The following is a 16,727-nucleotide window of genomic DNA, read 5'->3' as shown; positions in this document are numbered from 1 at the left end:
TCCCAGGTTTCCCCCCGAGAGAAATGAAGACATATATTCACACAAAAACACAGACATGAACGTTCACAGTAGGGTTATTCCTAAGAGCCAGAAAGGAGAAAGCAACCCAAGTATCCATCAACTGATGCAGGATAAATGAAATGTGATGTATCCGTCCATACGCTAGAATATTATTCAGCCAGGGGCGCCTGGGGGGCTCAGTTGGTTAAGCGTCCAACTTCGGCTCAGGTCATGATCTCACAGCTTGTGAGTTCGAGCCCTGCATCGGGCTCTGTGCTGACAGCTAGCTCAGAGCCTGGAGCCTGCTTCGGATTCTGTGTCCCTCTCTCTCTCTCTGACCCTCCCCTGCTCACACTCTGTGTGTCTCTCTCAAAAATAAAAATATAAAAAAAATTTGTCTTAAAAAGAATACAAACAAAAAACTCATTCTGGATTTTCTCAGGGTTGAGGAAGGAACAGTATAGTATTTGCAATCACTTCGGAAGGGTCCTGTAGTTCTCACAACGGGCTCGAACTCCATGACGTGGCCCCACACGGTCGGTCATCTGTGCCGCTGCTCCAGCCTCACCCCTGACCTTGAGCTCTACACCTCCCACCACGGGCTGAGAGGCCTTGGTCTTTGCAGCCTTGGGGCGTCTGCGCAAGCGGCCCACCCCGCCCCCCAGGCATACTCCTCCTTTTTTCAGTCCTTCCTGTGAAGGTCAGGCCCCCCGGAAGCGGTCCCTCTTCTGGGTCTGGCCAGGCCCCTCCTTTGCAGGTGCTGCCACAGCCAGCCTGTCTCACCAGGTCCTCATCCAGCGCCCCCGCAGGCCACCAGCAGGCACCAGGGGCCTCACGCCCACCCCAGGGTAGCTCATAATGAGCGTTCAACTAAGGGTGGCCAAGTAAATACCGTAGATTGGGGTTCAAGAGGGGCGCCTGGGAGGCTCAGTCGGTTAGGCAGCAGACTGGCTCAGGTCGTGATCTCAGTGCTCATGAGTTCGAGCCCTGTGTCGAGGTCTGTGCTGACACCTCTGAGCCTGGAGCCTGCTGTGGTTTCTGTGTCTCCCTCTCTGTCTCTCTCCACCTTTCAAAAATAAATTAAAAATGTTAAAAAAAAAAAAGATTTGGGTTTGAGAATCTCACTATTGTTATTCCATTCAGAGGAGAAGAGACCCAGAATTTGCTGGAGGGTCACACACGGAAAGAGGCAGCATTGGGATCCGAACCCAGGCAGTAGGACTCTAGAGCCAGGGGTGCGGGGGGGTGGGATGCTATCTCGTGGGTGGAGACCCGGACGCTGCAAGGCGCACAGGATGACCCCCCCCCCACAACCGAGAACGTCAGGCCTGAAGCGTCGACAGCACCAAGGCTGGGACGCCCCGCTGTGGGGGTCGTCCTGTCTCGTCAGTGGCCCCCCCCCACCGCTCGGGATGAAGAGGCCCAAATCCTGACATCAGGGCTCCTGCCGCCCGGTTTCTCCAGCCCCGCTCTGGTCACGTTCCCATCATCAGCCCATCGAGATCCTTCCAGGGTCCCCATCCATCCCAATGCCTCCTTCCTGCCTCGGAGCCTCTGCGTGGGCTGTTCCCTTGCCCGCCCCGCCCCCAGGGCCTGCGGAGCCCCCTCCCCAGCCACCACTTTTCTCCAGAACACCTGCCTCGCTCCAGACCCGCCTTGGCCACTGCGCCAGCAGGAGAAGGGCCCCCAGAGAGGTCCGCGCCCTCATTCCCAGAGCCTATGAAGACACTACGGGGCAAGAGGGACTTTGCAGGTGGGGGTAGGGATGGGGAGATGATGCTGGACTACATGGGGGACCACGGGGTCCTTGTCAGGAAGGAGCGGGAGGGTTGGAGTGTAAGAGAGACTGGAGAGAGCTACACGTGGGGCGGATGTGGAGGCAGAGGCCATGAGCGAGAAATGCAGGCAGCTTCCAGAAGGTGGAAAAGGCCATGTCGTCGATATGTTGTTTGATGCCCCTAAATTTGTGGGAATTTGCTACAAGGGCGGTTGGGACCCACCACGAGAGTGCTCTGTGGCCAGGCCCCTCCTGCGGGAACAGGGCCCCGGGCTGCCGTCTTTCTCCCCGCAGTGCGCACAGTAGGCCCTCAGGAAGTGCCAGTGGGCTGACAGCGAAGGGTAGAGCTGGGCTTGAGGGCTGGGCAACCCAGGCAAGAACCAGGACTCCAATCTTCACGTTTTCTTTCCTCTGTCAAACGTGTGGCATGAGATTCAAATGAATCAGCGATTCCAAGGGCAAAGTTTTAATTATACTCCTGCCTCATTCTGGGCTGACAAGAATGTTAACTCCCTGCTAACTGTAGTGTTGGCTGCCATGCTCCCGTCCTCCGTGGCTCGGAGCGGCTCACAGCCCCTCTGTCCGGGTGACCACTATTAAATCACAGGCTCCTCCAAGCCGCCCGGCCTTCCACTGTGTAAGGAGCCAGGACGCCAAGCCGAGGGCCCCAGCACGATTCAGAGCTTGGGCTCCAAGAGGATGCAAGGGGAGGTCCCTGCTTCAAGGAATGAGCTGTGTCACCCTGGGAAAGTGGCTTTGCCTCTTGGAGTTAATGCTCTTCCTCTGGGAAATGGGGCAGGGAGGTCCCGGGCGGCCAGAGAAAAATGAGGCACCACGCGGCTTAGCCCAGGGCTCCCACGGGAGGAAGGCAGGTGAGGCTCTAGGGCGTGGTGGGGACTGGGGTGAGCTGCAGAACTCGGCCCTTCCCTGAGGGCCAGCTGCCACCCGGCTCTACAAAAGTACAGCCCGGGGCTTAGAAACGTTCTTCTTCTCAATTTGGGTCATCCTCCCAGGGGAGTGTATGTGTGTAAAAATTCACTGAACTATTCACTTAAGATGCGTGAGTTTCAGGGGCACCTGGGGGGCTCCGTTTGTTAAGTGTCCGACTTCGGCTCAGGTCATGATCTCACAGCTGGGGAGTTCGAGCCCCTAGACGGGCTCTGTGCTGACGGCCCAGAGCCTGGAACCTGCTTCGGATTCTGTGTCTCCCTCTCTGTCTCTGCCCCTCCCCAACTTGTATGCACACCTGCATGCGCGCACTCTCTCTCTCTCAAAAATAAACATTAAAAAAAAAAGGTGTGTGTACTTCATGTATTTATACCTTGAGAAATACAACCTGGAGATTCAAGTATTTAAAGAAATGTGAGCTAAGTGCTATCAAAGCTTTTGAATTTCCAAAAGCAGCTTAAAAGTCAGAGTTTTAGGGGCACTTGGGTGGCTCAGTCTGTTAGGCATCCGACTTCGGCTCAGGTCATGATCTCATGGTTTGTAGGTTCGAGTCCTAAACAGGGCTCTGTGCTGACAGTGCGGAGCCTGCTTGGGATTCTCTCTCACTCCCGATTTCTCTGCCCCTCCCCCACTTGATCTCTCTCAATATATAAAAACAAACCTTAAAAAAAAAATCAGACTTATGGGGCATCTGGGTGGCTCAGCCAGTTAAGTGTCTGAATTTGGCTCTGGTCATGACTTCATCGTTTGTGGGTTTGAGCCCCCCATCAGGCTCTGTGCTGACAGCTCAGAGCCTGGAGCCTGCTTTGGATTCTGTGTCTCCCTCTTTCTCTGCCCCTCCCCTGGGCATGCTCTGTCTCTCTCTCTCAAAAATAAATAAACATAAAAAAAATTTTTAATAAAAAATAAAAAAGTCAGATTTTTACAAAAAGTACCCTGGATTTTTAAATCTTTTTAATGTTTATTCATTTATTGACAGAGGCAGAACACGAGTGGGGGAGGGGCAGAGAGGGCCCGACCACAGGGCTTGAACCTGTGACCCGTGAGATCATGACATGAGCCAAATTGGATGCTCAACCGACTGAGCCCCCCAGGTGCCCCAGGACCCTGACTTTTAAGTGGGGCACTCTACATAAATTTATATTTGTCATAGCTTTTAAAATACCAAGTAAGTGGACCCTCTTTCGCCACCAACCCTGCACTGGGTCTAACGGTGGAGGCCTAATCAGCATTCCAGAAGAGAGGATGAGAGAGTAGAACAAGCCCACAGATCTCACAAAGAAAGCGCATGAACTGGACGGACGTACCTCCAGCTGGTCCACTTTGGCATAGACGCTGCGCATTTCCGTCACTTTGGCCTTAAGGAGCGGGATGTTTTCCTCCAGGATCTGTGACGTGTCGCTCCTGATCTGCAAGAAAACGGAACAGCTCATCAGGCCCTCCAGGGTCGCCCAGGGTCTGCAGGGGCCTCCCAGACGACCGCGATGCCGAGGGGCACCCCGCACGAGGACAGGCCCGGGGGCAACCAGAGTCCCGAGTGGGGGACCAAGCTCAGAGCCTCTCGGGACCCGGACCTACCCAGGAATGATTTACCGCTGTTTCCCCCACCAGCACAGGACAGACAGCGCCAGGCCCACACTAGAGGTGTCCGTTCTCTAAACCCCGCACTCCTCTGGGGCAAGTGGAGAGACTCCAAAGCGCTTCTCCAAACCCAAGTCGAGAGAAGCCAGATTTTCATTGTGCTGAAATTAATACTAACAAGCTAATAACAATCGTTAACATTCATTAATAACGTTAATGAAAACCACGGCTCTCAAGTATCAAAGTGCTCCCCATAGTAGACCCCCGCGCTGAGCATTTCCCGCACACCATCTCATTTAATTTTCAATTTCTTCTGCTTGGAAAGGCTCCAGAAGTGGCTCTGACCTTTAATGAAGCCACATCCTTCCCGTGATCACTGAAATCGGACACTTCTGCCTCTGTTTTCCCCAAGAGCCAGAGGACCCTCCCAGTGTGAGAGAGAGAGGCTCCATCTCCCATTCTTACAATTAGGGGCAAACGCCGCTCTCAGGCTCCAGGGAGCGTCGGGATCTCCCAAGAGGGCAGCCTGGCCGATGCCGATTCCCAGGCCCCTCCGTGTCTGGTTTGGGGTGCCTGGGGTCCGCTGGGAATCCGTGTGGTCAGCGAAGCCCCGAGGCCATGCTGGGGTTGGAGTGGGAGAGCAGTCAGAGAACACCAGTGGGCACCCTGGGTGCTGGACTCAGGCTGGAGTCTGAGCTGTGTGACCCTAGGCAAGTCACCGCACCTCTCTGAGCCCTCCTATGCTTATCCGCACAGTGAAGCAAAGACAATGTCTCTGGCTTCCTTAGCAGGCAGTGAGGACAGAATGTCCGGCAGAGTGGCACGGCTAGTCCGGGCAGCTCCTGACACCGTCCCCTGTGACCACTGCCTCCTGCGCAGCCGCATGTGACCCCCTCCCCCAACCGTTAGCAGCAGCGATTCGCTTCTGACCAAGGGTCTCAGCCAAAAGGAGAGGTGCCACTCTGGAGACAGGGCTACACAGAGGACTGTCATAGCAGCTCGCTCTCTCTCTCTCTCTCTCTCTCTCTCTCTCTCTCTCTCTCTCGGTGGCTCACTCACACACGCTCCCTCTCTCCCCATCTTCTTTGCCACCTGCCTTCTCAGCATACGGAGGTGACAGGGAGGCCCACGTGACCAGGGACACAGGGCAGGCTCCAGCCACCCACTGGGGAGGAAGTGGGGTGCCCCACTGCTGACTCGGCCGGACCCTGAGACGGGAGCGGCCCCAGCCAGCACCTGCCGGCAGCCACACCCCTGACCCGCAGGCGCTGCCGAGTAGGGAAGGCCACTGTCTTACACCACCGAGTTCTGGCACGCTGTGTTGAGCAGCAACAGACAATGAGCACAGGGAGACAGCTCAGCACGTTTTCATGTGACACTTGATTTGAAAACTGTACCTGTTTTTCCTCTTCTTTCTACCCAAATACATGGGGCTTCCTGGGGTCCTCCTGGAACGCGCTCCCACCGCCCCACGGGGTGACAGTCCCTCCTTGCCCCAGGTCTCAGAAGCCACCCCATCCCCTGAATGTCCCAAACTGTCCCCTCCCGCTTCTCCTCCTCTGGGCACAGCGCTGCCATTTCCCTGGGCGCCTGGCTCCTGTCCACCATCCTGGGGGGACTCCTGCTCTAAGCCCTGACCCCAGGGGGCACAGAGGGGCCCCGAGAGGGTGACATCTGGCCTTAGTCTCTGCCCTGACCTCCCTGTGCCTCGGCTTCCTTGTCTATAAAATGGGCACCATGCAAGTATTTCTCTTCAAAGATGCTCTGGAGATTAAATGAGACCAGCTACACCTTATGTGGCCCCCAGAGTGTCTGAGTTTTTTTTTTTTTAATGTTTGTTTATTTCTGAGAGACAGAGAGACTGAGAGAGAACAAATGGGAGAGGGGCAGAGAGAAAGAGAGGAAGACACGGAATCTGAAACAGGTTCCAGGCTCTGAGCTGTCAGCACAGAGCCTGACGTGGGACTCAAACCCACAAACCATGAGATCATGACCTGAGCTGAAGTCGGACACTTAACTGACTGAGCCACTCAGGCACCCCATGTCTGAGTTTTTTAAGAGGACTTAATTTCCAACTTTAAGACAGCGGGGCCCCTAGGAGAAATGGCTGATTCTAGAGCCGGGGCAGGGAAGACATAGTACATGGAGAATCCCGTAGAGTCAGAATGTAAGGCAGTATTTATTTACTTAAACTTATTTTTATTAAGTAATCTCTATGCCCGGTGTGGGGCTCAAACTCACAACCTCAAAATCATGAGTTAGGTGCTCCACCGACTGAGCCCGCCAGGCGCCCCCGGAACGGGAGTATTTAAAAAGATAAAGGACAGGGGTGCCTGGGGGGCTCAGTTGGTGGAGCTTCCTACTTTGGCTCAGGTCATGATCTCACAGTTTGAGAGTTCAAGCCCCACATCTGGCTCTCTGCTGTCAGCAAGAAGATGGCTTCTGATCATCTGTCCTCCTCTCTCTGTCCCTCCACCACATGCTTGCGCGCTCTCTCTCTCTCAAAAATAAACATTAAAAAAAAACCATAAAGGACAGGCCATGTCAAAGGAACACCAGAGCCAGCCTGAAAGAGACAAATGGAGCCATGTGGACAACAAAATACCTAACATAATGCTGGGCTGTTACCCAGAGCACAAGACGAACAGCCACAAAGGACGGGGCAGCAGCAACAGTGACCTCGGCCACACGAACACCCCAACAAGGCCGTGTGGGTGCCACAGGCCCAGACACGGTGTGAAGAGAAGGCACCCCACCTCTGGGGACTCTCTCTAGGAGCCCACAACCCCCGTCTCGCCTTAAGAGAAACATCAGACCAACCCAAATGGAGGGACCTTCTACGGAGCACCTGACCAGGGCTCCTCGAAACTGCCAACGTCGTGAAAAGCAAGGAAAGACCGGAACTGCCACAGACTAAGCAGACGTGACGAATGAATGCGGTGTGGGGTCTCCTGTGGGGCTGCATCGCGTTAATCCTGGACATTGATGGGAAACTGGCAAGATCGAAATCGAGTGTGGAGATGAGTGAATAGCAATGCGCCCGTGTTAATTTCTTAGGGTTTTTAAAAAAACTTTTAACTGTTTATTTATTTTTGAGAGAGAGAGAGACAGAGTGTGAGCTAGGGAGGGGTGGAGAGAGAGGGAGACACAAAATCTGAAGCAGGCTCCAGGCTCTGAGCTGTCAGCACAGAGCCCAACGCGGGGCTCGAACCCACAAATCATGAGACCATGACCTGAGCCGAAGTCCATTGATTAACAGACTGAACCAGCCAGGCGCCCCTTGTTTGTTTTTTTTTTAATGTTTATTTAAGACAGAGAGAGAAGAGAGAGAGAAAACAAGGAGGGGAGGGGCAGAGAGGGAGACAAGATCTGATGTGGCCTCTGGGCTGTCAGCACAAAGCCCGATGCAGGGCTTGAACTCAGGAACCACGAGATCATGACCTGAGCCAAAGTTGGGCGCTTAACTGACTGAGCCACCCAGGCACTCCTTGTTTTGACAAAGGTACTATGGCTGATGCAAGATGTTAGCCCGGGGGGTGAGGGGGAAATGGGGGGGGGGGGTGTATGTACACTCTCTGTACTATCTTTGCACTTTTCCTGCAAATCTAAAATGATTCCAAAATAAAATACTTAAATATGGCTTCAAAATATTCCAGAGATTATGCGGGGATTCACAACATGCCTTCAGAGCCAGCAGCTCTGGCGACATGGGTCCACATCCCCCAGGCACTAAAGGCGGGGCTGAGCTGTGGCTGCTGGCTCCGGGTGGGGCCTCAGCTCCAAGGGGTCCTCAGGGAGAGCTCAGGGTCCTCAGACGCCGCCCCTCCCTGATGCCTCACGCCCACCCCCTTCACTCCTGCCCAGATCCTGCTGTGCTGCCCTGGATGGGCAAAAGCCCTCAACATCTTCCTTTTTGTTCCCCCAAGGCCAAATTTCTGGAGACCGCCCCATCCCTCCACAAGGCTGAGCTCTGGAGAAATCACCATGATTCAGTAGATGCAACAGAGAGCAGATAACTCCCGGCAAGGTCAGGACACAGCAGATCAAACGCAGACCTTTTCTTTCTGCTAATTTCTAAAGAAACAGATACGCCAGAACAAGGGCAGTGAGGAGGGCCTGGTCCCATCGAGCCACCCTGGTGAAGGGGGCCACTACAGAGGGGAGACTGATGGGGCGCATCCTGCCTCCCCCCAGCCCTGAAGGAATTCTGGGAAGAGAGGGTCTGTGGCTGGGCAAGCAGGCCCCTCTCCACTTGCTGAAACTGTGGGTAACAGGGAGCTGTCTACACCTGCCAGCATGGCAGGCTGCATGGGCAGGGGGCGGGGGGAAGTAGAGAGTAATCCCCGGGGTCCAAAAGGCTCCCAACTCTTCCTCTTGCCTCCCCCATGAGCTGGGAGCCGTAAAGCGAAAATACGGGCGAGGGGGGCCCTGATGCCTTTCGCCTTGTGCTGAGAACAGACCCCGCGAATCAGAAACTATTTTATCTTCAGTCTTTCAAGGGTGGTGACGCTGAGCAAGACAGATAAACGAAATGAGTCGGCCCAAGGTGGCAAGGCTACGAAGTGGGAGATGGAAGGCGGCAATCCAGGTCGGTCCCAGGTCTGCAGAAGCGTTGTGCCGGGCCCTCGCAGAGTCAGCCTGCGTCCTGGCTAAAGAACCCCGAACGCCCACCCAAGCTAGGTGCCCGGATCCGAAACTAACCGGGTTTCCCTCAGAAGCCCAGAGTTCCAGCTTCTTGTGAACAACCAGAAGACCAGGCCACCCTGAGTCCCTGGGCTGTGTGACAGCGATCCGCTGGAGCTGTGACAGCTGTCCCCTCTGGTGAACCGCGGTCTCTACCACTCCCCAGAGTCTCCCCAGCAGGGCGTCTGTGGCCACCCTGTGCCCTCCTCTTCCAGGGGAGTCCAAGGAAAGCGATACATTTGGCTCCTCACACCCGCTTCACTTCGTCATGTCACAGGAATCCGGGATGGCACGTTTCGTTCACGACTGAGAAGCACACACAGAGGTCAGTGACCTCCTATTTGAGGGTCTGCCAGGACGAACCCCCAGCCGGGTTCAGTGGCTTGGGGACTCGGCCGACCCTCCCCCAGCCTGCTCTCCCACCCCCTCCCCAGAGCTGGCCTCCGGAGCCCAGAAGTCTGGGCAGCGGATGTGGGGGGTTATCACCGGGCAAAGACGGCCTCCAAGATGATTCAGGCCCCCAGGAAGGAGAGCCAAATGTACTTGACCCAAGAACACACACCAATGCCAAATGCAAGTGCTGGCCCTGGGCCAGCACGGAATTTTCTCCACTTCCGTGAGCAAAGAAAAGAGCCTGTTCCCTGCCAGGGGCGGGGGGGGGGGGGTCGTAGGGCCCAGACGTGCCACTGAACAGTGACCCCAGGACTCACCACATCGAAGAGCCTCATACGGAGCTGGCACCCCGAGAAGCAATGATTCTTAATTATTTTTAATGGAATGGAAATGACAGACAGCCAAGTGCTCAGCCCTCAAGTGGCCAGTTGGACACATTTTGTACGTATGTTCGCATCTGTGTCACCACTGCCCAGGTCAGTGTGAGGAACATCCATCCCCCCAGAAGGCCTCTTTCCAGGCATGACCATGCCCCCAATGCTAACCCCTACCTGATTTCCATAAATTCGTTTTGCCTCTTTTTGAACTTCATGTTATGGAAGCCACTGCAGTGTCTGACTTCTTTCCACAGGCCTCGTGCTCGTGAATTGCTGATGTCATGTGCGCTTCATTCCTTCACATCACCAGGAGGTCCAGGGTGTGACTGTCCCGTTTCTACTGCCGATGGACCCCGAGGTTCTTCCTGGTTTGGTGCACCCTGAACAGAGCTGCTACGAACATTTGGGGATGAGGCTTTGCAGACTCTTGTTTCCATTTCTCTTGGGTAGTGATCGCAGATGACAGTCGCCAGGATGTGGGGTTGGGGTGTGTTTGACTTTGTAAAAACCTGCCGGACTGTTTCCACAGTGGCTGTACCTCTTTGCACCTCTGCCAGCACGGGGACGCGCATTTCTGTTGCCCCCCATCCCTCGCCTACTCTTTCGCTGTGGCCACCGCAGCGGATGCGACATGCACATCCCCGCCTCCCCTGGCCCACAGTGGAACTCTCTGGAGTGGACTAAAGAAGGGCCATGAGTCCTTTCCATTCCTTCCAGGAACATGCAGGGTCTGTGTCCTCTCCCCTTGGATCTGGGTGTGCTATGTGACTGTTTTGACCAAACAGGACAAAAAAGACACTGTCATACCCACGTGTCCAGATACCTAGCAGTCTCCACTTCTGTGCTGGGAGGCCAGATGCCACGCTGTGGAAGCCCAAGCTAGGAGGCTGCACGGAGAGAAGGGACAGCAGCTGGTCCCCGGCCATCGGCGCTCCCAGCCCAGACGCCAGACAAGGGGGAGAAAGAGCCATGTTGGACATGCCCGCCCCAGCAGGTGTCACATCCCCTCTGTGCCCTGCCCCGGCCCGCGTAATAAGCTGGTGGTCGTTTCTCCCTGCTACATCCTGGGAGAGTCTGACACAGCAACAGACAGAACCATAACGTCCATTTTACAGGGGAGAAAAGACAGGCAGGGAGACGTGACGGGCTGGGCCCAGGACCCCACAGCACGAGCAATCAGAGCCTGAAGCGGCAGCAGTGAGCATTCCATCTACCATCTAAACAGGTGGCAGGCGCAGGGCGGTGAATTCCAGTCACATAGAGCGACCAAGGACAGGCTGGCAGTGGACTTAATGCATCAGACAGGAAGCCGGACTCCCATTCCGAATAGCCTGATTTGATCAGAAAAGGAGTGGCCTCCCTCTGGACTATGCACCAGGGAGCCTGGCCACTCTCAGACTTCTAACTTGATCACTGTTTCCAAAGGCCACGGCAGGGAGCTGGGGACAATGTCTATAGTCTGACATCACCTGTCCCCCCCACTCATCCCTGGCTTGCATCAAAAGAGGAAGGGAGGGCCCAAGCTGGCCACCTCTCTCTGTGCCCTGTGTGCGGATGCACTAGGGAAACTAAGCATCAGCTCTTGGGGACAAGAGGTTCTCGGTGATCTAAGTGTCGTCCACGCTCAGCACTGTTGCAGGGGGCACAAAAGCATCATGCCAGGCACATCTATTAATGCAGGCACACTCGTTTGTGTAGAAACACACGAAATGGTCTTCACTCCCAGGGGAACCGCACTCTCTTCCCTTTTTTTTTTTTTCTTATGTCTTTATTTTGAGAGACAGAGACAGAGTGTGAGCAGAGGAGGGACAGAGAGAGAGGGAGACACAGAATCTGAAGACACAGGTTCCAGGCTCTGAGCTGTCAGCACAGAGCCTGACGCAGGGCTCAAACCCACGAACTGCGAGATCCTGACCTGAGCCGAAGCCGGATGCTTAACTGACTGAGCCACGTAGGTGCCCCACTCTCTTCCCTTTCTTGAAACACCCAACCCTCTTGGTGTGGTTTTATTTGCCCGTTTTCAGTAGAGCCCAAAATTCAGAGAAACATAGTCTCTGCCATAAAACATGTGAGCATGTGACAGATGTACCTGGCAGGTGGCCATGGAGTCAGGGGTCCCCACAGGAGCAGAGGCCGGTGACAAGCTGGAGCGCTCACACACCGTCCACAGTGGGGCGGCCATGACGCTCTCCGGCCAACGCTGGCCGGGTGGGACCAGGCACCCAAGGGGAGCCAGATCTTCGTTCTTCCAAAGCCAGAAATCCTGATTTTTTTTTTTTTTGCATGACATTCTATAAATGTCAGCAGTGAATTCCTTTTTCTTTTCCTTCCAGAAACAGCGAACATATCTGCAGGCGGGTCTGGGTCCATGGGTCATGCGTGTGATATCGGTATTGAAATCTTTGCATAAATGCGTCTCTGGGCTTGCCGTTGGGGGAGGGCCTTGGCAGCACTGACACCTTGGCCTCTGGGTGACGCAGACCCGGCTCCTTCCCCAGGGAGCCTTGATGGTTTCAAAGGCAAGGTGGCCTGACCCCTCCCCCCACCCAGGCTGACTCCCGCCCCAACACAGGACAGTGGGTCTCCTCTCAAGGAGGACAGTGGCTGAGACTTGAGAACAAAATGTCCCTGGGTCACCAGTCCACCCGTCCTCCAAATCCACCCCCCTGCGTCTGGGCCCCCACGGCTCACACTGTGCCCGGCACACCACACCACGGGCCGGAGCCTCCGCCTGGACGCCCGCCCTCCCCAGCGGCCGAAATCCTCCTGTTCCTCCTTCAAAGCCCCACATTAATCACCACCTGCTCTGCAAAGCCTTCCCAATTTCCCAGGCAGAATCTAACTCCTCTGCTTTTCTTTCTTTCTTTCTTTTTTTTTTAAACAAATTAAGTCTTAGGATCCTGTGCTCAGTTCCTTCTAGACCCTCCCTCTTCCAAACCTTTGCCGTCTCCTTTTGCACCTTGAACACACCTCCAGGCCATCGCTTCCACACGCGGTGGGGTTCCCCTCCCAGAGGGAAGGTGGATAGCCAACTCTCTTGGCATCGTCAGGCTCACCCCGGCACCCAGTCAGGGCAGGTGTCCAATGGCTGGTGACGAAGAAAGGGCTCTCCAAGCTGTTCAAAGTCTGTCTCATTACCCAGCGCCTGCCTGGACCCACACCCCGACTAGAAAATCGGTTCTCGGGGCGCCTGGGTGGCTCAGTCAGTTAAGCTTCTGACTTTGGCTCAGGTCATGATCTCATGGTCCGTGGGTCTGAGCCCGGCGTCAGGCTCTGCACTGACAGCTCAGAGCCTGGAGCCTGCTTCAGATCCTGTGTCTCCCTCCCTCTCTGCCCCTCCCCGGCTCGTGCTCTGTCTCTCAAAAATAAATAAATGTTTTAAAAAAAATTGGTTCTCAAGAGCAAAACGCACACCAGACCTCTTGGGAATGTTTGTCTTGTTCACTGTTGTGCCCCTGAGGATGGCACCAGGTAGGTCTGGTGAGTGAGTGGCGATGGCACGGTGCCAGGCTTCAAGGAGAAATGGGAGGACACGGGAACCCACGTCTCACTCTGCCTGGCACCGAGTAGGTGTTCGATAAATGCACGGGGCCGCTGTTACCCGTGCTCCCCTGGGCTCTCAGAAACACCTGTCCAGACACGGGCTTCCCAGGGGCACAAATCTCCCCCACACCGGGTCCAGCGAGGCCTCCCCGGCTCCAGAGAGAGGCAGGTCCTGGTCACAATATGGAGCTCTACCCTTTGGGCCTTCAGGCCTTAAACAGAGGTGGTTGGCAACTTCCAGAAAATTCTCTCATTGCTCCTCAAGGACCCACGCCTGGCTGGCAACAATGCCCGGGACGCAGGGGATCTACAGGAGAGTTTTGTGAAATGTGTAGTGGAGACCTCGTCGTCTGGGCCTAAGGAACCATCTTCTGTCTGCCTCTCCACCCAGCGAGGAGGATTTGATCCAACAAAACACGGTAAGAGGCAAAGGCAGACACCAGAGACGGCAAAGGGATCTGAGGAGGAATGTGATGCCCAACCCTGCCTCAGGCTACAGCCTGGGCAAGAGGCTCCTCCCAGGCCTTGCAGGCCTGAAGCCATTTCCTGGCTGTCTCCATGTTTGCCTGGCGGACTGCGCAGAGCTGAGGAAAGTTAAATATAGTCTTAGCATCCCCAACGAACGGCTCCCTGCATCGGTGCCCGAGAGTGCCACCTGGTGGCCCACTTCTGGCTCCTCTGTGGAATAGGAGCCATGGCGGGGGGGATGGGCATTACCAAGATGGCCGCCTCAGGAAGCTTGGTGTGGAGAGACCGAGTGAGAGAGAGTGTGTGCGTGGTCCTCCTCTCACCGTTGGCCGCTGCCCCCATTCCTTCTGGTGGCCAAATCACCGCCAAAATGGCTTCCCCAGGAAACTCCAGGAAGGACGTGGAGTCTGGCCTGGGCCTAAATCCACAGTCCCCGGGCAGACACTCACCATGTCAGTCAGGCTGCAAAACTCTTCCAGCCTGAGGAGCATCCCCTCGATGGTCTCCTCCACCTCCTTCGCCTGAAAAGAGACAGTATCCTGGAGATTAGCTAGTGGTTTCCAGGGAGACAAACGCCCTTCACTTTTTTTTTTTTTTTTTTTAAGCAAACTAAGTCTTAGGATTATCTGGCCAGTTCCCTTCGGACCTCCTTTCCCTTTTCAAAACCTCTCGTAGCCTCGTTTAAATAGTGATAATCAGGCAGCAATCGTGACACCTGTGGACAGAGGCCTGGGTAAAGCCACCAGGGTCCAACCACGCCGGGCAGCGTTCAAAGAGGAGATAAATACATATGAGCAGGACTAGAACACAGCTGCCCTTACCATCCGTGGTTCAGATAAGGAAACTGAGGCTCAGAGAGGAGAGGCTGCCCCGCTTGAGGGCACACAGCCAAGGGGGGGGCAGGACTCCCATGGAGGTTTGAGTCCACAGCCTCCAAGTCTGCTCTTGACAAACTCTGAGAAATGCCTCCTGGGAAACACAACGGACAGTTAACACAAGATGCAGAAGACGTAGAGTAGAACCTATTCTTGTAACGACACACAAAGAACGCACGCGGTTTAGCAGAAAGGCCTGGAATGATACAGACCGCACTGCCCAAAGTTAGGGGATGGACTTACGCTAAACGAATATTCGATCTGAAATTCAAATGTAAGTGGGTACCTGGGCTTTACCTGGCAACGCTATTCAGAGGGCTTACTCAGCCCTGGGAGCACGAAACGGGGAACGGGGTCTGACAAGGGGGGCTTGAGGGGTCCCCAACTCGCGGCACGAGGGCTGGGCAGTAACTTAACGGGTGACGTAAGGGGGGGCCGCTGGGGCCTGTGGCGATCTGAGGAGCATCTGCCCAAACCTTGAACAGCCAGCCGCCAGCGGCAGACACGCTCAGCCCTCCCGGAGCCTTCCACCTTGCGAGAGAAGCCAGAAATTTTATGGAAAGTGTCCCAATTTTTAAATGGTAGCACAAATTAAAAAAAAAATTTTTTTTTAACACTCCATGGGCCAAGCCAAACGTGACCAGGAAAGGGTCTGCCTGCTTACAACCCCATTTAAATCCCTTGCATAAAAACTAATTTGAACACTTCTCTCCCCTCAGGTATTTACTGTTTTCGTGGCTTCTAAAATAGCTGGGTTTTGCTCTGTTTTTATTTACTTAATTTTTTTTAATGTTCATTCATTTTTGAGAGAGAGAGACAGCGTGAGCGAGGGAGGGGCAGAGAGCAAGGGAGACACAGAATCTGAAGCAGCTCCAGGCTCCGAGCTGTCAGCACAGAGCCCGACGTGGGGCTCGAACCCACGGACTGTGAGATCATGACCTGAGCCGAAGTCGGACGCTTACCCGACTGAGCCACCCAGGTGCCCCTGTGTTATTTGTTTTAATTACCCAGCATCTAGGAAGAAAGTTCACCTAGAACGTGAACCACTTTGTCTGGCTTCCCAGGCCACATCATTCTGCGCCAGCCAAGTGACAGCAGACATTTCTGGGCAGCCTGGTGCCTGCCCCCCGCCCCCACCTGACGGCCCCTTGTCCCCTCTCATCCCTGGAGGTGTTTAGACAGCACCAGAGCCATCACCTCCACCACGGCATAAACGACTGTGTAGAAAAACATCTTTCCGGCTGGGGTAAAAATAGTACCAATTGCAATTTTAAACTCTGGAACCTTCATCTCACAGCTGGGACTATTTCTGTGCCTGAACGGGGGAGGCTTGACAGGGAAGGGGACCACAGCAGAGAGAGGACGAAAAGGCTCACAGGAAGTTCTCCCCCTCCCCAAAAGGAAGAGCGTGGTAAAAAATGCCCTTAATGCAGTAAGAGGGGAAGAAGGAGCCAAGAGGCCGCCGAGACGGGAGAGAGGAAGGTTGGTAGCTCTCCTTCTGCTGCAGAGGAAGGAAGGAGACGGCAGAGGGGGACCGATGGGTGGGGGTGGCTCCCTCCAGAGTGCAGGCAGAGACACAGACACCCCAGGCCCAGTCCACACACGCTTAGGAAATCAAACCCTGCAGAGGGACAGGAAAGCCCACGGCCCGCTGGATGGGTGCCTTCTTCTCCGGAGCGGCCTGAAGGCAGGAAGCACATCCCAACGTGTCATGGAGGGTCCAGAAGGGGCCCCCTTCTCTTCTGGCAACCATGTGACCTCCATTCAAGGGCTTACCTTCTGCGTTTTGGTTTGTTCACCCATTAACCTCACATAACAAATGTGTCAATCATTTAATAGAGTGCTGACACACAGTAGGTGCATAATAAGTGGGTGCTTTATGTATCTCTCTCCCCAGATAACAAAAACAGTGGCTAAGCGCGATACAGGAGTTATTTCATTGGGTCCTCACAAGAACTTGATACAGGAGGAGCTGTCATTTCCCCCTCTTGTATGCATTGGGCAACAGAGGACCAGAGAGCTTACGTCACCTGCTCAAGGTCACACAGCTAATACGTACTGAAATCAGATTTGACCCTGAGC

General features: G+C 54.8%; 1 protein-coding gene across 1 annotated transcript in view; it reads right to left on the bottom strand.

Annotated features, from left to right (window-relative positions):
* BCAS4 (breast carcinoma amplified sequence 4) overlaps positions 1 to 16,727 on the bottom strand; it is a gene marked incomplete at its 5' end in the record, with an annotated part of 62,412 nt that overhangs the window by 33,097 nt on the left and 12,588 nt on the right. Inside the window, 2 exons of the mRNA XM_029917967.1 lie at positions 4,033 to 4,134; positions 14,220 to 14,291. Of these exons, the coding sequence (XP_029773827.1) occupies positions 4,033 to 4,134; positions 14,220 to 14,291 (174 nt within the window). The remainder of the gene's footprint in view (positions 1 to 4,032; positions 4,135 to 14,219; positions 14,292 to 16,727) is intronic.

The sequence above is a fragment of the Suricata suricatta genome, chromosome 12 (genome assembly GCF_006229205.1).
Source record: "Suricata suricatta isolate VVHF042 chromosome 12, meerkat_22Aug2017_6uvM2_HiC, whole genome shotgun sequence".
Classification (NCBI taxonomy): domain Eukaryota; kingdom Metazoa; phylum Chordata; class Mammalia; order Carnivora; family Herpestidae; genus Suricata; species Suricata suricatta.
The sequence above is the reverse complement of the archived record's forward strand: the minus strand, read 5'-3'. Positions and strand labels throughout refer to the sequence as shown.